This window comes from Dipodomys merriami, unplaced genomic scaffold (genome assembly GCF_024711535.1).
Source record: "Dipodomys merriami isolate MVZ:Mamm:240054 unplaced genomic scaffold, mDipMer1.0.p SCAF_1, whole genome shotgun sequence".
NCBI lineage: Eukaryota > Metazoa > Chordata > Mammalia > Rodentia > Heteromyidae > Dipodomys > Dipodomys merriami.
Window position 1 is genome coordinate 61,588,754 of NW_027202270.1, and position 21,728 is coordinate 61,610,481.

The 21,728-nt window shown below is 37.4% G+C and overlaps 1 protein-coding gene across 2 annotated transcripts in view; it reads right to left on the reverse strand.

Moving 5' to 3' along the window:
• Rif1 (replication timing regulatory factor 1) overlaps positions 1 to 21,728 on the reverse strand; it is a 69,680-nt gene that overhangs the window by 9,883 nt on the left and 38,069 nt on the right. For both annotated transcript variants that reach the window (XM_070023412.1, XM_070023405.1), the window contains exons 20-30: positions 21,575 to 21,724; positions 17,762 to 17,861; positions 14,828 to 15,092; positions 13,073 to 13,115; positions 12,472 to 12,674; positions 11,195 to 11,294; positions 8,948 to 9,067; positions 7,638 to 7,789; positions 7,101 to 7,184; positions 6,755 to 6,806; positions 3,118 to 6,336 (exon numbers count right to left, since the gene is read on the reverse strand). In XM_070023412.1, coding sequence (XP_069879513.1) covers positions 3,118 to 6,336; positions 6,755 to 6,806; positions 7,101 to 7,184; positions 7,638 to 7,789; positions 8,948 to 9,067; positions 11,195 to 11,294; positions 12,472 to 12,674; positions 13,073 to 13,115; positions 14,828 to 15,092; positions 17,762 to 17,861; positions 21,575 to 21,724 — 4,488 coding nt within the window. The remainder of the gene's footprint in view (positions 1 to 3,117; positions 6,337 to 6,754; positions 6,807 to 7,100; positions 7,185 to 7,637; positions 7,790 to 8,947; positions 9,068 to 11,194; positions 11,295 to 12,471; positions 12,675 to 13,072; positions 13,116 to 14,827; positions 15,093 to 17,761; positions 17,862 to 21,574; positions 21,725 to 21,728) is intronic.

The following is a 21,728-nucleotide window of genomic DNA, read 5'->3' on the forward strand; positions in this document are numbered from 1 at the left end:
GACATGTTAAACTGAAACCCTTCTGGCACAACTGTTTGAAGATAATAAATAGCTTTCTATTTGAAAATAATAAAATAAAGAACAAAATGAAAGAAGAAAATGAACAAAAGAAACCACTACAGACTGGCACTGGTGGCTCATCTGTAATCCTACTCAGGAGGCTGCACTCTGAGGATTTGGGTTCAAAGCCAGTCAGTCAGGGAAGCAAAGTCTGTGAAACTCTTATTTCCAATTAAGTACCAAAAACCTGGGAAGGTGGAACTGTAGCTCAAGTGGCAGAGAGCTAGCCTTGAGCAAAAAAGCTCAAGTACAGTACCCAGGCCTTGAGTTCAAGGCCCAGGGCAGATGGATGAACATATGCCCACAGATGGACACAGACATTATGTCATATCCCTGAGTTCAATGTGTACATGCCTGGAATCCCAGAATTGAGAAGGCCAAGGAAGATCATGGGTTTGAGACCAGCCTGGATTTCTCACAAGATTCTGTCTCAAAAAGAGTAAAAGTTTCTAAAGTAGAAACAAAACCGTCTAATGTGGTAATCTCTCAATTCTCAGAGAAAAAATTTTCACTGTATCTTGGAAAACTGAAAAGTTGTAAAAAAAAAAAAAAAAACAAAAAACAAAAAACAAAAAAAAACAAACAACTGCCTAATTAAACAAGGGAGAGAGTTCAAACCCTAGTGACAGTCAAACACGTACACAGAAGTTGTAAAAATAATAAGAGGTAGAGGTGACAAATGGAAGTTCTAAGAATGTTAGGTAAGTCAGGCCTGGTGGCTCAAGCCTGTTATCCTAGCTACACAGGAGGCTGAGATCTTTCCAAGCTAGAAGGCAGGCTGAGCAGGAAAATCCATGAGACTCTTAACTCCAATTAACCACAGAAAAAGGTGAAAGTAGCACCGTAGCTCAAGTTATATAGAATGCTAGCTCGAGCAAAAGCACTCAGGGACAGCAGACAGGTCCAGAGTTTAAGTCCCAGGACTAGCGTGCCTCCCACCAAAAGCAGTAACTAATCCATCATGTTTCATCTTTCTTAAACTGTCAATGTACATGTATAGTTCATATAGCACAACCCAAAATCTGACGCTGGAAAAAAAACAAAACAAAACAAAACCAAGTAAGTTGCACATTAACAGCGCAGGCTTGTGTTGACCCCAGCACACTATGAGTGTGAGGCAGGAGAATGTCAAGTTCAAGGCTCTGTCTCAAAAAGCCAAGGGCTATAGATGTAACTAAAAAGAGAGGTCAGAGCTGGGGCATGGCTCAAGATATAAAACACTTAACGTAGTATACTCAAGGCCCTGGATACAATCTCCAGAACCATTAAAAAAAAAAAAAAAATGAGAACAAAAGGGAAAAACTGGGAGGGAAGGGATGACATTGTCCAAAAAGAAATGTACTCTTTACCAGACTTATGTTACTTTAACTTCTCTGTATAGCACCTTTATAACTACAATTTTTTAAAAATTAAAAAAAAAAGGGGTGGGGGGAGGCGGCTGGAAAGGTGGCTCAGTGATAAGAGTGCTCGTTTAGCATGCATGAAGCCCTGGTTCGATTCCTCAGCACTACATAAGCAGAGAGAGTGGAAGTGGTACTGTGGCTCTAGTGGTAGAGCGCTAGCCTTGAGCTAAAGAGCTGAGGGACAGCGCCCAGGCCCAGAGTTCAAGCCCCACGACTGACCAAAGAAAAAAAAAAGGTGGGGGGGGGGGGACCTGAGAACGTGGCTTAGTGATAGTGTTTACCTAACATGAACCCCAGGGTTCGATTCCCCAACAGAAAAAACCTGAAGTGGAACTGAGGCTCAAGTGGCAGAGTCCTAGCCTTGAGCAAAAAGAAGCTCAGGACAGTGCCCAGGACCTGAGTTCAAACCCCAGGATTGATAAAAAAGTAAAAAAATAAAAATAAAAAATTAAAAGAGGTAAAACATTTGCCTAGTATACTCAAAGCCCTGGGTACAATCCCCAGTACCATTTAAGAACAGGTGGGGGGGAGGAGGGCAGCAATGGAGAGACAAAGGGTAAACAAATGAAGCAGTGGTACTTACTAAACACTATGATGATAAAAAAAAAAAAAAAAAAAAAAACTACACAACTTGTAGGTGGGGTTGGGAGGTAAAACTGAGGGAGAGCCAGGAAAGAGGGTGGCACTGTTCAAAAAGAAAAGCACTCGGGGCTGGGAAGGTGGCTCAGTGGTAGAGCGCTTGCCTTGCATGCATGAGGCCCTGGGTTCTATTCCTCAGCACCACATAAGCAAAAAGAAAAAAGCCAGAAGTGGCGCTGTGACTCTAATGGTAGAGCGCTAGCCTTGAGCTGAAGAGCTGAGGGACAGCGCCCAGGCCCAGAGTTCAGGCCCCACAACCAGACCTTCCACCCCTCCCCCAAAAAAAGAAAAGCACTCTACCTGCTTTATTTAACTACAATCCTTGTCTACATCAACTTTAGAATAACTATTTTTTTTAAAAAGAAAAAAAGTTAATTAGATTAAGACTTTATATAGGTACTTAAGCGAACTATCACTATGCCCCAGAACACATTAAAGTGATGAAAATGTTGTCAATGGCACTTAAGTGTTCCCTGGCTTCCTATATTTGTTTCATCACATAGTTTGAGGTATGTTGAACCAAAAGATCATAAGCAATCTTATGCATTTTGCCACAGGTGAACAACATGCACACCTATATAAAATTCCTCTAATTTGCAAAATGAACACCGAAGAGACTGTCTTGTCAGCCCTTTTCCACAACCATGGTAGTGATAAAAATAAATGGACAAAGACAGGTGATGGTGGCTCATGCCTGTAATCCTACTCAGGAGGCTGAGATCTGAGGATCTAGGTTCCAGCCCAGGCAAGAATGTCTATGAAACTCTTACCTCCAATTAACCACCATAAAACCAGAAGTGGCACCAGGGCTCAAGTGGTAGAGCACTCAACTTGACATGAAGAGCTGAGGGACAGCGCCCAGGCCCAGAGTTCAAGACCCATGACCAGACAAAAACAAAAAAATATAAAAAATGGACATATAACCCTAAAATTCTATCACTCACTAGCTGTCACTGTACAGCTAACTATTCCGACTAAATGTTAACACATTAATATTCAGTGTTTGTCTTCCTACCTTGTTAACAGGTGATGAGACTTCATCTTCTTGGGGTCTTTTTAGTCCTCTCTTTAAAATGCTAGTGGATGGAGAAGCTAAAGGAGACCAGACACAGCGTGTCTGCACACCAGTAGGACTTTCGTTGGCTGACACAAGTAAATGATCAAATTCCTTTTGTTTTTCAGGAGATACATTGTTTTGTGTTATCAATTCAGAGACAGTTATTTCAGGTGAAGATTGTGATGGCTCCTTCACTTTTTCTGAAATGTAAACTTCTTGCAAAGTATCATTTCCTACTTCCAGCTGATTGTCTTCCAATTTTGTTTCCTCACATTTATTAAACTCAGTACCTGTTTCAATTGTTTCAGTTTCATTTGAGCCAGTCTTTCCTTCTTCCACGCTCATTTCAACTGTATTAGGAATAAAGTTGTCAGGCTTGGTGTTTAATCTTTCAGTTTCAGCTTCTTCTGATGGAGAGGATTCTTGAGTCAAGTCCTTGTCCTCTGTTTCCTTGACTCCATGAATTTCAGTATTCACCTGACCCATCATTTTTCCCTCATTCTCTTCAACATTAATTTCTTCAGCTTCCAAACATGAATCAGATACATTATTCCTACTTTGCTTCCCTTCTGCTATTTGGTCAGAAATCCCAGTATGGGTATTCGTATTTTCAGGTGTGGTATTTTCAGAAAGACCAATACATGAATTTAAATCCTCAGCCACTGCTTTTGCAACACTCAGTTCTTCCAATCTATCTGCTTTGGGTTCACCACTTTTATTTTCTTCTGTTGCCTCGTATTCAGGTGTATCAATTTTGGCACTCTCTTTTTCCAAGTAGCTAGATTCAATTTTATCTTCTTCTATACTACTTACTTCCATAGCTTCTACTTCCTCTGCACTGGGTTCTGCTATTCCTGTGCACGTAATTCTGTCGTCATTTATATCACTCAGTTCTCTTTTGGGGGAAGTTTCTGGGTTTTGAGCATCTAAAGAATTTTCCTGTAAAATATCCTTGTCATCATCTAAAGATGGGTCCATGGCCTTAAATCTTTTATTAGATGGCTCTCTGCTTGGAGATACTGCTTCCCTAGAATCCACGTGGGGAGTTACTTCGTCCTTATTTGAGGTTTCAGAAGGGACAAATTTATGAGCACTTTCTTCCAAGTTTGTTTCAGACACAATCAACGAGTCCTTAATAGTACCATTCTCCTCTTCAAGACTGAAATGAAAATTCACACGGGGATGGTCATCTAAAATTCTTACTTCACACGTATTAGAGGTTTCTGTTCTAGTCTCTGCTTCTGTTCTAGTCTCAGGTGTGTGGACATCGGGTTTTGTTGTTTCAATCTTCGTACCATAATTTTCTGTGTTCTCTAATTCAATGAGTGATTTTTCCTGAAGTTGTGGTTTTTCCCCACAGCAGTCACAAGCTTTACATCTCCTCACCCTCCGACTTCTCTTATGGTGGCATTCAAGTTTTGAGACAATCTTTTTGGAAATCACAGACATGTTTGAAGTCTCTGTTTTTGAGCATTCTTTCATACTAGTATCAGAATCTTGCTTATGTAATTTTTTACTGGCATTTCTAGTCCTTAGAGGTGATTCTGGTATAGATGGACTTGCAAGGGAGAGTTTTGCAGATTTTCCATTTTTACTTTTTCCTTCATGTTTATTTGGTGTGTCATTAGAAACTTGCAATAAATCTGAAGCTACTGTAGAATCCTGGAGTGTTACAGTACTACTTGCATCTTTTTCACAATCCTGGGATTTTATTTCTATGTCTGTTACAGAAACAGGTTTATGATCATGCAACTGATTTTCAATTTTTAAACTGTCCTCTTCTATTCTTTCTTCTTGTTCTTCCAAGTCAACACTGTCATTGTTTTTATTTTTCCATTTTCCAGATCTCCTCTTTCTACAACTTTCATCTTTTGCCTCAGAACTATCAGATTCTGAGTTTTCAATGCTAGAAAGCAACCCCTGAGATGCTCTTCTTGTTTGGTAACGTGTTCGTCCCCTCAAAGGTTTCTCAAATGATTTGTCTACAGTGTCTTGGCTACCATGCCCCTCAGTACTATTATTCACAAGATCTGGTTTTCTTTTATTTTGGTCAATTTCAGCATTAGCACTGGTTTCACAAGTACTCTCATGTAAATCACCATTCTCAATTAAATTCTCCTGTACAGTTTGTTCAGAAGTCAGTTTCTCTTTATGTAACGCATCCTCTTTCATTTGCACTGGATTCTTCTGAACAGTTTTTTCTTCTTCCTTATGTCTTTCCTTTTTTTGAAGACTATGTTCTTTATCTTGGCTATCAATAGTAGGCTCCACTGTTTCAGAACGAAGCCTTGAAGATCGTCTAAGGATTTTTGGATTTGGAGCTATCTGAACCTGATTATCTTCATTTCCCATTTGATCTGAGGGTATTACTGCAGGTGGTGTATTTTCTTTGGATTCTAAATTTACCCCTATGTTTTTCTCTTCTGTAGTATTGTTTTCCAATATAGTACTTCCTGTTGTAGTACTATTTTCCAATATAGCATTTTCTGTTATTGGCTTAGGTTTTGTATCTTCATACTCCACTGTAGATTCAGAAGAATGAACTGGGCTACCTGACATACACCCTGTTGAATTAACCACATTGGGCAAATTATTTTCTAAGGTTACCAGGCCTTTGGTAGATTCCTGAGTATGTTCCTCTGGTTGAGTTCTTAATAAGGGATCAGATCTTCTATTCTCTGACGGTTCCACTTTACTAGATCTCCGGCCTAATCTCTTAATTCCATTCACTATTTTTTCAGTATCAGACTGTGAATTAGTTACTTCTCTTTTCTTTGTTTTTGGTGGAGTGTCTGTTTTACTCATGTTTTCCTGGTTAGTTTTCACTACAACAGTTGATGAAATATTATTTAAAGCTGATGGACTAAAAGGTCTATTTCCTGAAACATCAAACTTCTCCAATGTGATAAATGTCTGTCTCCTACTTGTAGGCTGAGGGAGTGTCCCAGAAATCGTGGAATTAGAAACTGAGTTGCTGCTGACAACAAATGAATTTTCCACGCTAGATGTACATTCAGTTGAAGTCTTCTTTGATGAAATGGAAGTGATTTCTCTGTCATCATTATTATTACTCAGTATTTCTGGGTTTGTTTCAGGAACACACAAAGAAGCCTTTTGGAGATGTTCGCCCATACCACAGTTTTCTGAGACTTTACTCTCCATTTTCACTTTCTCCTCCTGAAAAGAAATACATAAACATATAGATTAATCAGCAAAAAGATTTATTTTCTATGGAAATTGAAGTACCCAACTTTGGTTATTAGAAAGATAATCACCTGGTGAAGCTGAAGCATACATAGGAAAGCTCTTAGTTCAAACCCTAGTACTACAACCAATACCACCAAAAGACAAAGTTAAACACTAGCTTTTAATACACAGTTAAATACTCTAAAAGGGCAAATAACTATGAGTTTCTAATTTTAAATACTTAGAATCATATACATTTATTTTAAAAAATATACTACAATTCTATTTGTATTATCAGGAGGTTCTACAACTGATCTTAAAATAAAGGCCTATCAACAGCCTTCTAGAAAACTGAAGCAACTCTGAAATGGAGAGGAAACTAAAAACTCTGAAAGAATACTAGGCATACCTTTATCATCTTTGGATCTTCTGTTGATGTTTCTGTTAAGGTAGGAGTTAGCCTGAGATAAATGAATGCAGAGATTAGATTCACTTCATTCAAAAAGTAAGGAAGCGGGGAGCTGAGAAGGTAGCTCAGGGGTAGAGCACTTGCCTTGCATGCATGAGGCCCTGGGTTCGATTCCTCAGCACCACATAAGCAAAAAGAAAAAAGCCAGAAGTGGCGCTGTGGTTCAAGTGGTAGAGCGCTAGCATTGAGCTTAAGAGCTGAGGGACAGTGCCCAGGCCCAGAGTTCAGGCCCCATGACCGCCCCCCCCCAAAGTAAGGAAGCTAGTTTTTTAAATTCCACACTTACATCGAGTCTTCTTGACTAAATTGAGTGGAAAATAAGGCATCTTGTGAAACATCCAGATTATTATACATGGTAGGAATATCGTACCTAGGGGTAGGGTAAGAGTTGTATAATTACAAAAGGCTGGTGACATTATCACAATTTAGAAATTAAATTTATAATTCTACCAAACTGATATACTAAAAAATAACAAAGCCAGGTGACCATTTTCCAGGAAACTGTCTTCCCTACCTCAACGAAGTTCAGATTATAAACATAGGGTGCCCCTCCTAATATGGCACTTTACTCAAATTACACATTACACATTATATACAACATATCTTGCACCAATGAAATTTAGTACACACAGGCTGGGAATGCAACTCAGCAGAGTTACACTTGCCTAGAGCATGTACAAAGTCCTGAATTCAACCCCCAGAACAAACAAAAAAGCAAAAGCCAATTTAGCACGTACACACCTAAGTCTTAACCACAAAGCTATAATGCTTCATAATATCTAAGTATATAAAATAGCAAATTGAAGATCAAAGTCCTACAAACCTCTTTGTTTTGAGTACTTCTTTTTGATGTTCAGTTAGTATTCTTTCCTTTCCCTGTTTTTCTTCTGGGGGTATAAAAACGAAGTCAGTAGACTTTTCTTCTTCTAAAAGCATTCCACTCCTTACTTTTGGAGATGAAGATTCAAGTTTCAGCTGTTGATTTAAGAAAAGCAAATGTACATGAGTTTCCAGATTATTAAATTACAAATGTATACATCTATAAATCCTATAGTGAATACAAGTTTGAAGTTCAAATCTATTCTATCTCCATCTATCCATCCACAACAATCTCATTGGTCTGGCCTGGAACGTACTATGTAGTTCAGGCTAGGTTCAAACTCATCATCAGCACACTTTTCCCCATACAATATTCAAATCAATGTCCTTCACTTTTCCTACCTCTAATAAATACTGAGGAAAGAAAAACTATTTAGGCCTCTTTTCAGGATGCAATTCTGTGTGGTTACGATTGATGTTTTATCTAGGCCTGACTTCTTTCTATTCAAAACACTAAGTTCTAACTCCAGGGAATGGAAACAAGAGTTTTTCTTTGTTGTTGTTCTTGTTGATGTTTTCTTTTTGTCTTGTTTGTTCATTTATCTGTCTTTGGGAGGGTAAGGAGGGACACAGAAAAGGAGAGAGAAAGGGTGAACAATTGCGGCAGTAGTACTTACTAAACACTATGTTGAAAATGAACTATACAACTTGTAGGTGGGGATGGGAGGGAAAAACTGGGAGAGAGCGAGGGAAGGGATAACACTGTCCAAAAAGAATGTATTTATTACCTGACTTCTGTTAACTGTAACACATCTCTACATCACTTTATAATAACAATGGATTTTTATATGTACTCATTACCTAACTTATGTAAACTGTAAAACTCCTCTGAAAACATATGTATTATAATAAAAAAACAAACCAATATGCTATATTTGGCTGCAAGGTGTTGACATACATAATTACATAATCTTATCCTAATTCCTTTGGTTCTGTATTTAATTCTACTCTTATTCCTTGCCCATTCATTATAGTATCTTAAGCAATTATAAATGAACTCCAAGTTCTATAACTTACACAGAATAAAATTACTACATAAGCTAATTATTGCAGCTTTTTTTTACTAAAAAATCACCCAAAACATCCAGATTTACAAGCCATCCTAGCATTCTAAAACTTGTTAATCATCCTCTATACACCCAACACAATCCCATCTTTTATTCAAATATTGCAGTGCAATCTTGCAAGTAAATTGCATGTCTTTAGGCTATCACATATTTTCTAAATCTGCTAAATATACTTTTGTAAACATACTTTGGCTGATGGTTTGATATTTTCTTTTTTATCCTTTGTTTGTGCCAAAAAGGAGTCTCTTTTTCCACTTGATTTTCTTTCCATGCCACTTATCTTCATATTTAATTGTGAATTTTCTGCCTGTTTTGTACAAGGTAAAACAATTAAGGAGAACTCTACTGCTTGCTTTTCATTATGAAAATTTGTTTAGTGTCTACTGCAAATAATATTTCTTCAGACTATTAAAGCCTATTAAAAACAAAGGCTAAGGAAAGCCACGATCTATATAGCTGTCTTCATTTTTATAACTACTTTGAATCATTTAGCTTTATAAACTTTTGAAAATAAGAAATACCACATAAAAACTACAAAGCAAATCAAATTATTAGATTGGAATCATGCATGTATTGCTAAAAATATTTTCTGGCCTGAACTAGGGCTTGAATGCTCAGCTCAGCTTTTTGGCTCATGGTTGGCTCTGTATAGTTCTGGCACAGAAGGTAGAAATCAGGTCTTAATTCCAGGCCAGGATGAGGGGGAAAAAGTTAGCAAAACTATATCAAGAATTAGCTGAATGTGCTGTGGTAAGCCTGACATCCCAGATAAGCAGCATATAGTATCTTTTTTTTTGGTCATGGGACCTGAAGCATATAGTATCTTGGTCTCAGGTTAGCCTCAGTAAAGAAGACTATGTCTGAAAACAGGGGAGGTGGGGGGGGGGGGGGAGGGAGAAGGGGTAGGAAAAAAAGTCATATGCGTATGGATCAAATGAGACTACTTCTCTAGCAAGACCAAGAAAAACCTACAACCCTTCTCTGCTTTTCAGTTCAAATTACAGTATTGAAGGAAAAAAAAAAAAAAAGCAAAAGCCTGTAACACCAGAAGCGGTGTGGTTCAGGTGACAGTGCTGGCTGAGCAAGCAAGCTGAAGGCCTTGAGTTCAAATGCCAATACTGATAAAAAAGAAAAAGTAAAGGTTACTAAAACATGTAGAACGGAGGTTACACACCAAGGGCATTTTCTTTCACACCATAAATATCATGTCTGACTTTATCTCTTGAGAAGTTTTTACTTCAGCCAAAACTAAAAGAGTACTTAGCTATTACATTTCTAAGGAAAAAAGAGCAGGCATTACCTGGTGCTGAACAGAAACTTTTTGTAAGGCTCTACTACTTTATAAATGCATGGTATCGGTATGCAGGTAGATTCAAATCTTCTAACAGTAATCAAATATTAGTTATAGTAGCCTTGGTCCTAATGAGTGATATGACAGAAAATATGTTTTGTACTTTTTTTTCCAAAAATGAGAAAAATGAAGGGTGATTCTTGTTTAGGTATGAACTAGAAATATTATTTGTAGTTTCTTTAAAGCAATATCTAGTCTAGTATTTGAACAGTATATTTCAAAAAAGGCTTGAGTTTGAGGTTAGTTATGTGAGATATCTAGTTGACAACTTTTGCCCTTAATTCATAAAAGTACTTCAGGCTAAAGCCATGCATAATGGTACAAAGCCTGTAATACCAGCTTCTTGGAGACTGAGGTAAGCAGATCACAAAATTCAAAGCCAGCCCAGGCAACTTAAACCTGAGCTCCAAATAAAATGTAAAAGGGAGAAGGCAGTGATGGAATGAAAGTGAAGGCACGGTTCAGTCATATAACAATAGCATGCAGAAAACCCTGGGATCAAGTCCTAAATATTGCCTCTTCCAAGGCTTTTCAAACCAGACAACTGATACTATGTTGTCAAGTATGTAAATACACTATTTCAAAATCATGTTTCACAGTATAATGATGAAGTTAATTTTAAGTAAAATAAATGCTAAGAGAAACATGTCATGCGATATAAATTATAAAAAGACATTTTTGAAGCCAGGCACCAGTGTCTCATGGCTGTAATCCTAGCTACTCTACTCAAGAGGCTGAAAAGGCCTTTTGAAAGCCTGGGCAGAAAAGTACATGAGATACCTATTGCCAATCAGCCGATCACCAAAGAGCCAGATATGAAGCCGTGGCTCAAGCGTTATAGCATTACTCTTAAGCAAAAAAAAAAAAAAAAAACACTCAGGGACAGTGCCTATCCCCAAGTTCAAGCCTCATACAAAAAGTTATTTTTTCATATGTTTACTTCCAAGTACTTATTTGATTTTTAAAAAATGATCATTTGATAATCTAATACTTTATATAAATTTAAAATTTAGAACACTTTTCTCCTTGTTAATCACAAGTAAGCATTTACATTCAAAAGGCAAATAATAACCATCAACTTACTGTATCTGAATATGGTCCACTGGATTCTTCCATTATTTCAACTGTTTCCAAACCAGGCAACAGAAGCAGAAGTTTTGGTTTGGCTTCTCTTAATACTGGTCTTTAAAAAAGTACAAATACACACACAAATATACATATATACATATATATATATATATATATATTCACACACACACACACATATATATATATATATATATCATGTGCACTGACCTTTCATGTTACCAAGATTGCTTTACTATAACTATTAAGCAGGAAGACTGGTTTAAGGACTAAATTTCTTACTAACATTTATAAGTGGAGAAAATCATACAATATTATTTTTTTCTCAATACTTTTTAAGTTTGCAAGTTTTTCTTCATAAAAATAGCCCTCCAAAATTTCTATTTACCGCCGGGCGCCGGTGGCTCATGCCTGTAATCCTAGCTACTCAGGAGGCTGAGATCTGAGAATCACGGTTCAAAGCCAGCCCAGGCAGGAAAGACCATGAGACTCCTATCTCCAATAAACCACTAGAAAACCGGAAGTGGCGCTGTAGCTCAAGTGGTAGAGCGCTCGCCTTGAGCTGAAGAACTAAGGGACAGTGCCCAGACCCAGAGTTCAAGCCCCATGACCGACAAAAAAAAAAATTCTATTTACCATGAAAAAATATCTAACAGAAATATTAACTACCCATGTGTACCTTTAATAGCCACCAAATTTCTACCCTTGTCTTTTTATTAACAATAATAGTGAGGTTGGGGGCATGGCTCAGGTGGTAAGAGCACCAGCTAACAACAAGAGTCAGATACAGAGTTCAACTAGAGGACCAATAAATAAAACAATTGTAATTTTGAAAAGTTATTATTCCTCCCTAAGGGAAAAAGAGAAAAAAGAAAGGAGGTGGAAGAAGAAGAAAGAAGAGATAAGTACCTAAGCATAGTAGTAACATGTCTGTAATCCTAGTAACTCAGGAAAACCATGAACTTGATTGAGGACAGTTTGGGCAATCTGGCAAGTTCCAACTCAGCCTAAGCTACATAGGAAGGGAAATCTGAAATGTTTCCCATTCTGCACCAAAGGGGAAGAATTAATTTTAATTACTTTCCATGGTCCTAAAATTGAAGTTAAGTCTAAAGCCCAAAAGTTAAAAAAAAAGAACAGTATGTTTAATGAATACCCCAAATATGAAACTAAGAAAGCCTCTCCAGTTTCCCATAAGAAAAGTTCATGTTAATATTGTAACACCAATTTAAATTATAATAGAATACTTATAACAAGTTTTATTGTTAACATACTTCAATTCCTCAGGATAAATCAACACTGTCACTTTAGCAAAGGTGGCATTCCAAAACAGAGCACTCTGTTTCCGCATCTGTTTATTCTTATGCAGAAATAAGACACACAGCAGTGGGGAAAGCTGTTCAAGAAGTTCAGTATCATAAGTTCCAGTGTAGCTGAACTGTAGACAAGTAATAATTTCTCCTAGTAACTTTTCCAACTAGGAAAAGAGAAAAGTATATTTTAGTATCAAGTTGCATATTGTTTCTATTTTTAAATTTGAAAAGAAAAATATATAATCACTAATAAACTGACAAATTACAAGTTTGCATGGCTTATGGATACTACAGATTTATTTTTAACAAAAAAGGTAATATTTTACATCAGTTGTAACAAACTTCACATACAAAATCTTATTAGAAACTACTTTAATATAGAGATGAGTTATGACTTGATTATATGAATTTAAAGTTATTTTTAAGGAATGTGAATATGCTTGTGTATATTAAGTGCCTATTAAAAACTAGTAATAAAATCCATTTAAAAATTAACAGTTATGTTAAGAAAGACTGCCTGTTTTTCATCATGAAAGTTTGAAGTACAATTGTCTATTTTTACCTTGTTGTTCAGACAACTATATACTTTAGGAGCTTCATCAAGCCTAGGAAGAAAAACATATAAAACAAATAGCAATGACTATTTCAGGAAGTCCCCTGTTATTTAACAAACTTTTAAAATGAGGCAATACAATCATAAAAACAAGTAATAGACATTTGATAATATAAAACATTCCAAATATAAAGAGTAAAATTGCTAAGCATGAGTCAAATCTATCTTAAAAATAAAATCAGCGGGGCACCAGTGGCTCATGCCTGTAATCCTACCTACTCAGGTGGCTGAGATCTGAGGATCATGGTTCAAAGCCAGCCCTGGCAGGAAAGTCAGTGAGACTCTTATCTCCAATTAACCACTAGAAAACCAGAAGTGATGCTGTTGCTCAAGTGGTAGAGTGCTAGCCTTGATCTGAAGAGCTCACGGACACAGGGCCCGGACCTGGGCCCAGAGTCCAAACCCCATGACCAACAACAACAACAAAATATTAGTAATAATCAAGGTCATACCTTAAAGTGGTCATACTAGCTACTTGGTATTGAATAGGACCCAAGATTTGCAGAGGTATGAAGTTTGTAGATTTGGGGTTAAGCTGCACACAGTATAAATTATGTCTTGGAATTTCCTCTGCAAGTTGATTTATATATAAGCTTTCATGTTTGAATCATAAAAGCTTGTTATACCTGGGATCATTGCATCTAAAGTATTACCTGCTTCCTTTCAAAAGTAAAAGATCATGAAATTAATTCAAACTTTTGGAGGACAATTTTGTAATTTATCCCCTTTTGAGGGGGTAATAACTGGGATCTTAACACTGTGCTGGGCAAAAATTCTACCACTTGAGTCATATACATCAAAACCAAAGCAGCTTTTGTTTTTATTTTTTCTCAATACGATGCCCTGTGTATGCCAGGGAAATCCTGGACTGAGATCTCTTTAGGCTTCCCTCTATCTGGGATGACAGGTACGTGCCATCTAGCTTAGCGCTCTTATTCTGTGCCAGTCCTAGAGCTTGAATTCAGAATCTGGGTGCTCTCACTGAGTTTTTGTCTCACGGTTAATATTCTACCACTTGCCACAGCTCTACTTCTGGCTTTCTGGTGGTTAAATAGAGATAGGAATCTTAGGGACTTTCCTGCCCAGGTTGGATTTTAACCATGATCCTCAGGATCTCAGCTTCCTGTAGCTAATAGGATTGCAAGCATGAGCCACAGACACCCAGCTAAACATCACTTTTTATTGATTGAGATGGGGGGGAATTTATGCCAGACCTGGCCTCAAATGGCAATCTTGAAGCTCTCAAACCTGAAGAGTAGCTTCGCTTACAGATATCAGTCTCCACATTTCATGAAAGGAATCAGATTCTACACCAGTGGACAATGCAGGTAATGATTACATATAATGTTCATATGCTGTTATGGCGGAGAAGGAATAAAAAACATGCCTATTCTATTTAATGAAATACTATGCAGACATTAATGAGATTTTCATGTATATGGTGGAAGATATACACATATATTAAGTGCCTACTTACACAATTGTACAGTAAGTAGCATGTCAATTCTACTTTCTATTTCTATTACAAATTAAATGGAAAATACTGCAGTAAATTGAAGGGGACTAGGATTAATTAAAAAACAAACAAAATTTCTAAATGACCTGTCAACAAAAATGATCAAGATTAGAATCCCATAAAACCAGAGCTCAAGAGAAAATGCTGCTTATATACATTTAATTCAGAAACTAAGCCAAAATACTTACTTTGAATTTTCGTAAAATAATGCCACAGGTCTTATTAAAGTTGCAAACATTTTCCGAATCACAGAAGGCAGAGAAATATGTCCAAGTACATTGGAAAGAATGCTGATGACTGAGTTTCCAATTGCAAGCAATGTATCAGAATGTCCTTCCTTGAAGCTCAGAGTATGGAAAGAACACATAATTCTCACAAGCATCTTAAACAATGAAGCTAATTTCCCTAGAGGTTCTTTCTTCTTTTTGGACCAATCTGAAGATCTCTGTGGTGCTAAGACATAATTGAATTGATTACTGTGTTTCTGTGAATTTAAAATTATTACAAAATAAGTCACCCACAATTCCCAACTTGACCATACTACACTATGGAATAGTAACAATTTCCTTTCTGAAACCCCTAATTTTCTATTTCTATTCATGGATATTCAAAATCTCACTGAATAAATTTAAGCAGCAAGGTCACTGGCTTTCTTTTCTTTTCTCTTTTTTTTTTTTGGGGGGGGAGGGGGGCCGGTCGTGGGGCCTGAATGCTGGGCCTGGGTGCTGTCCCTCAGCTCTTCAGCTCATGGCTAGCACTCTACCACTTGAGCCACAATGCCACTTCTGGCTTTTTTTTCCTGCTTATGTGGTGCTGAGGAATCAAACCCAGGGCCTCAAGCATGCAAGGCGAGCACTCTACCACTGAGCTACCTTCCCAAGCCCCATTACTGGATTTCTTTAGGTAAACAAGAAATTAAAAGGTAAGAAATTGTTGGAAACACAAATAAAATAAAATTTAAAAAAAAATTGTTGGAAAGGAAGATACTGGTCAAGATTCATTGTACTCATCTGACTTGTAACACTATTTAAAATATTTCAAAAAGCTAAGAAATATTTCTCACTTAGGGTTTACAATGAGTAAACTCAATACTAATTTACATGTAATTCTTCATAAATACCAACACTGGTAAAATTATGTAACTATAAAACTCATCCACTGGGCTGTGTGGAACTTCAGTGGCTTGCAAAGTAATCTCTGCTATTCCTTTTTATAAACTAATAATGCAGTAAGCTATGTATAGTATTCAGAAATCATTTCATTTTCTGATAGCAAGATTAAAGCCTGCTTATTAGCCCAAGAAGTCAGCTGAAATTCATTTCAAACAATATATAACCTGTTTTAAGATATAGAGCCTAAGGTACTCTGCCCTACAAATAAACATATTTTTACTGTTCGTAATGTGTTGCTCCCTATTACTACTATACTGAGAACAAAAGCAAAGTAATCCCCTCAAAATTTCCTTATGTTTTAGAAATTTTCTCAGTATGTTTTAGAAATCTTTAATTCAGGGCTGGGAAGGTGGTTCAGTGGTAGAGCGCTTGCCTTGCCTGCATGAAGTCCTGAGTTAGATTCCTCAGCACCACATAAGCAGAAAAAAAAAAAAGCCAGAAGTGGTGCTATGGCTCAAGTGGTAGCGCGCTAGCCTTGAGCTGAAGAGCTGAGGGGCAGTGCCCAGGCCCAGAGTTCAGACCCCACCACCGGACCCCAAAAAGGAAGGAAGGAAGGAAGGAAGGGAGGGAGGGAAGGAGGGAAGGAGGGGGGAGAGAGGGGGAAATCTTTAATTCATTCAATGGCAAATCAAAGTATTTTAAAAGAATACTAGCATTTTTCAATAAAAGTTGCCTTTCACTAATGAAAGAACATATAAACAAAAGTCTACTTTTACAAGAATGAAGTACTAGACTGAAATAATTCAACATTTACTACAACTTAATTCAGAATTAACAAGAGAATGTTGTTTTAAATACCTGACAACTTGTTTTAACTTGAACTAATTATAACTAAGATGTAAAAATAAAGTCAGGTGTTGGTGGCTCATGCCTGTAATCCTGGCTATTCAGACGGCTGAGATCTGAGGATTACAGTTCAAAGCCAGCCCCAGGAAGAAAAATCTATGAGAAGCTCACCTTTGATTAACAACCTGAAAATCAGAACTGGTGCTGTGGCGCAAAGTGATACAGAGTTCAAGGACAGCACCCAGGCTCTGAGTTCAAGCACCAAAACCAACAAAAAAATTTTAAGTCAAATTCTTGGATTTTACATTTCTTACCAAACTGTAACCAATTAATGATTCTTTTGTATAGTTAATAATTATTTCAAATCAGACTTCCAAATAAGAATGTTTTAAAGAATATTTATCTGGCCGGGCGCTGGTGGCTCACGTCTGTAATCCTAGCTACTCAGGAGGCTGAGATCTGAGGATCGCGGTTCAAAGCCAGCCCGGGCAGGAGAGACCGTGAGACTCCTATCTCCAATAAACCACCAGAAAACCGGAAGTGGTGCTGTAGCTCAAGTGGTAGAGCGCTCGCCTTGAGCTGAAGAGCTGAGGGACAGCGCCCAGGCCCAGAGTTCAAGCCCCACGACCGACAAAAAAAAAAAAAAAAAAAAAAAAGAATATTTATCTGGTTAATTTATCAGGAGAAATTAACTAGATAACCTAATTGAGTATTAAATTGAGTATTTACCATTCTATGTTTAAGAAAGGAATACAGATAACGTGTGTGCAATGTATGTGACAGGCAGAAAGGAGAACTGAGAAAGAAACAGAGAAGGGACGGTGAGAGGGGAGAGGAGAGAGAACATGCATACAAGATTCTAACAAGGGGGGAGGGGGGGGAAGAGAAGGATTGGGATTGGGGGGGAGGGGGGAGGCTGAGAAGGGATGTGAAGGGTAAACAAAGGAGGAGGCTGCAATGCTTGGTAAGAAATGTACGCATTATCCTGCCCATGTAATTGTAACCCCTCTGTACAGTATGTTCACAGATAAAATAAAATTAAAAAAGATTCTAACAAAGTAATTAAAATAGTGAAATAAAATCAAAAATCAAAACATGATAGATAAAACCATAGGTTAGCTGTTTATACAGTATTGGATAAATAAAAGTAATAAAAATACTTACACTTAATTTGAGGTTGATATTTATTATTATATGGTGAAAAGTCAATGCAATTAACCATCACAGTAATAATATGTACAATCCTGTCCAAGAAGATCACATTCTAGGGGAGAACATAAGTACCATAATTAGAAACTTTTCTTCTGCTCAAGGCTAGTGTTCTACTACTTGTGCCACAGCTCTACTTTTTTGGTAGTTTATTAGAAATAAGAGTCACGGACTTTCTTGTTCAGGCTGACTGTGATCTTCAGATCTCAGCCTCCCGAGTAACTAGGATCATAGGCACAAGTCTAGCTTACAAAGTACTAGTATATTCAATAAATAAGCAACAAGGAATCTCACAATTATCATATTTCATATTTTTACCACATAAAGTCTAAGTATATGCTGAGAAATATTTCCCATAATTTATGTACCTCAACATAGGGGAAATATTAATCTTCCTGATACATACAGAACTCATTATATCAATCATAATTTAAGATTCAAATTAAAAGGTTGTAGCTCCCGTGCCATTGCTCGGGCTCCTAGACAAGCTCTCTACCACCAGCTCAAGTAACTAATTCTTCCTAATATTCCCCTTGATAATTACACAAGTATTCATTAAATACAAAATGGGAAAAAAATAGTTCATCCATATTTTCTTCATCCTCTCTGATATATCTGAAATAAAAACAAAGCCAGGCTCAAAGATTATCTTGATTTAGAAGAAAAAAGGGGAAAGACACAAGAAATTACAAATAGAATAAAGGGTCAAACATGGTGGCACAAGCCTACATTCCCAAAACTGTGAAGCTGTGGAAGAAGAATCTGTAGTTGTAGGCTGACCAAAACGACATCAAGACCTTATCTCAAAAACAATGAAGCACAGCAGCACACGCTTATAATATCAAGGCCAGAACTAAGCTACTCAGAATCTGTCTCAAAAAAAGTTAAGGACACAGATAAAAACACTGCAAAGCTGGCAGCCAGTAGATTAGACCTGTAATTCTAACTACTGAGGAGGCTGAGATCTGAGGGTCATGGTTCAAAGCCACCCTGGGCAAGAAAGGCCATGAGACTCTTTATCTCTACTTAACCATCAGAAAACCAGAAGTGGCCCTGTGTCTCAAAGTGGTGGAGCATTAGCTTTGAGCAAAAGCTCAGGACAGCACCCACACCCTGCCCTGAGTTCAGGCCTTCAAGCCCATAACCAGCAAAAAATAAAAATAAAGAAGAGCATATGTCAATTGTTAGCTAACATCTTTTACAGTTAAGACTTTAACAAAATAATTATTACTTTCTTATTTAATTTGGTATCAAATAGTAAAATGGAGAGAAAACAATAAATCTTATTTCTCAAGACAATAACCGGGATGATATATGTAGTAAGTAACGGGAAATAAAATATCCTTAAAATACGGTTCAAACAATGGTAGGTATAGTCATACTACAGAAAACTGTACAGCAGTTAAAATAGCAATTACATACATGGCTGTATGTGGACAGATAATGCAAAAAAACTGAGTCTGTAAATGAACACTACTACAACTATGTATGTACCATTTACATTCCACTGAAATATTTAATGCACCTACCTAAATGATTTAAAGTGTATGGAAGCTGTGTGCCAATGTCTCCTACAGCCCTATTCAGGAGAGTGATATCTGAGGACTATGGACAAAGCCACACAAGGCAGACAAATCTTGGACACATCTCCAATTCATTAGGAAAAAGTCAGAACTAAATGTTTGGACAAGTGGCAGATCATAACTGTGAGTGGAAAAGCCTAGTGAGAATAAAAGGCCAGGAGTTCAAACACTTTCAAACTTTCCTGTACACACAGACACATACACAGTATAGAAGGAAGTATGTAGGTTCCATATGAATCTGTATTATTTAATGCAAAGGATTTTATAAGCATTTGAGGATTTTGGTATCCCCTTGGTCCTGTACCCAATCCTCCCTCTAGAGCTTCAACAGGGGTGTTTTTAGTGCAATTTTATTTGCACTTCAATGTATACCTCAATACAATTAAAATTCAGTCATCTTTTCTTCCTAAATTAAAGCCTTAAAAATGTAAGCGTGTGCTTAATTTCTTTTCTAATACCAGTACTGTTGCTCATACACATTAGCTTTATTAAGTTTTAGCCTTACAGCTCTTTCCCAGGTTTATATTCTGTGCTACGTAGCTTCACTCCAGTTCTCTAATTTAAAATACAAATTAGCCAGGCACTAGAAGCACATATCTGTAATCCTAGCTATTCAGGAGGCTGAGATCTGAAGACTGAGGTTTGAGTCTACGACCATACCACCCTGAACGCACCCGATCTCGTCTGAAGACTGAGGTTTGAAATCAGCCTGAACAGAAAAGCCAATGAGAATCTATCTCCAAATAATCAGCTAAAAGCTGAAAAGAGGTATGAATCAAGTAGTAGAGCACGTCTTAAATGGAGAAAGGCCAAATGAGAACATAAGGCCAAGGCCAAGCCCCCGGAACAGCACCAGAAAAAGGAGAAGAAACAACAAAAAATTAAACACCACACATACACTACTACCCTGCATCCCCATATGGAAGTTTTTGCTTTTTTGGTGCTTGTTCTGGGGCTTGAACTCCGGGCCTGAGAGCTGTCCCTACGTATTTGTGCTCCAAATTAGCACTCTACCACCACTTGATTTAACAACTTCACTTCTGTCTTTTTTGGCTAACTGGAGATAAGAATCTCACAGGTTTTACTGCCCAAGCCAGCTTCGAACCAAAAACCTCAGATCAGAGCCTCTTGTGTAGCTAGGATTACAGGGGCCCAGCTGAACAGTCTTATTACAAACATATGGCAACAGTCAGGCAGGAGTGGCTCAGACCTTAGCTACTCAGGAGGCTGAGATCTAAGGATCATAATTTGTAGCTAGCCCAGGCATAAAGTCCCAGAGAGACTTATCCCAATTTATCACCAGAAGACCAGAGTGGCATTGTGGCTCAAAGAGGGAGAGCTTTGAATGAAAAAGCTAGGGACAGTGTCCAGGCCCTTAGTTCAAGCCCCACAGCAGACAAAAAAATAAATAAAATTAAAAATATATGGCAATTGTAAACATACCTAATCTAGAGCAACCAAGTAAAAATGAACTCAAATTAGGAAGTTTTCACTTCTAGAAAAATAGAATATTTCTCAATGACACGCAAACACTCATTTAGATTGCAAATAACTTCCCAGATCTACTGAGTGAAGATTATTATAAGCTTGCAAGGAGATACTGTATGCTGGTGGCTCATGCCTATAATCCTAGCTGCTCAATCCTAGCTACTCCATCTGAGCTACCTGAGATCCCAGTTTGAAGCCAATCTTTCCAATCAGGAAAGAAAAGACCATGAAACTCTATCTCCAATTAAGCATCAAAAAGATGGAAGTATGGCTAAAGTAGTAGTGCACCAGCCTTTGTTTTTGGGTGGTGTGTACTTTAGTCATGTTTTCTTGGTTAGTTTTCACTGTAACACAATCATTGCCAAACAAATCAGACTTTTGACATCTAACTATAAACATGAAAAAGTGAGGACCAAGACAGCCAAGGCCTGGCACTGTTACTCTGGAATAACGTTAAGCACCAAACGGCATATAGTAAAAAGAAAAAAAAGAAAGAAAAAAGAAAAAGCAAGCAAGCAATCTTAACGCTCATGGCCACATAAAAAGGATCTAAAAGCTTGAAGTCACAGCCTGGTTTACAAAGATGAACTTAATATTAATTGGGCCTCTTTAATGATTGATAATTACAACTGAAATTTTATCTCCATTTTCCAAGAATCCTTTAAGTGGAAAAACGTCAATACTGGGACCAACTCACCAAAAGGATGTCATCTTCCAAACTAGACAGTATCTTGGAAGAAAGTTCTTCACAGCATAAATTCTCTTCTGCTGTTGCCACCAAAGCAGCACAACGAGCAAATGCTTTGTATAATTCTGACCAAGTTCTAAGTAATGTCTTCATGGTGACCTAA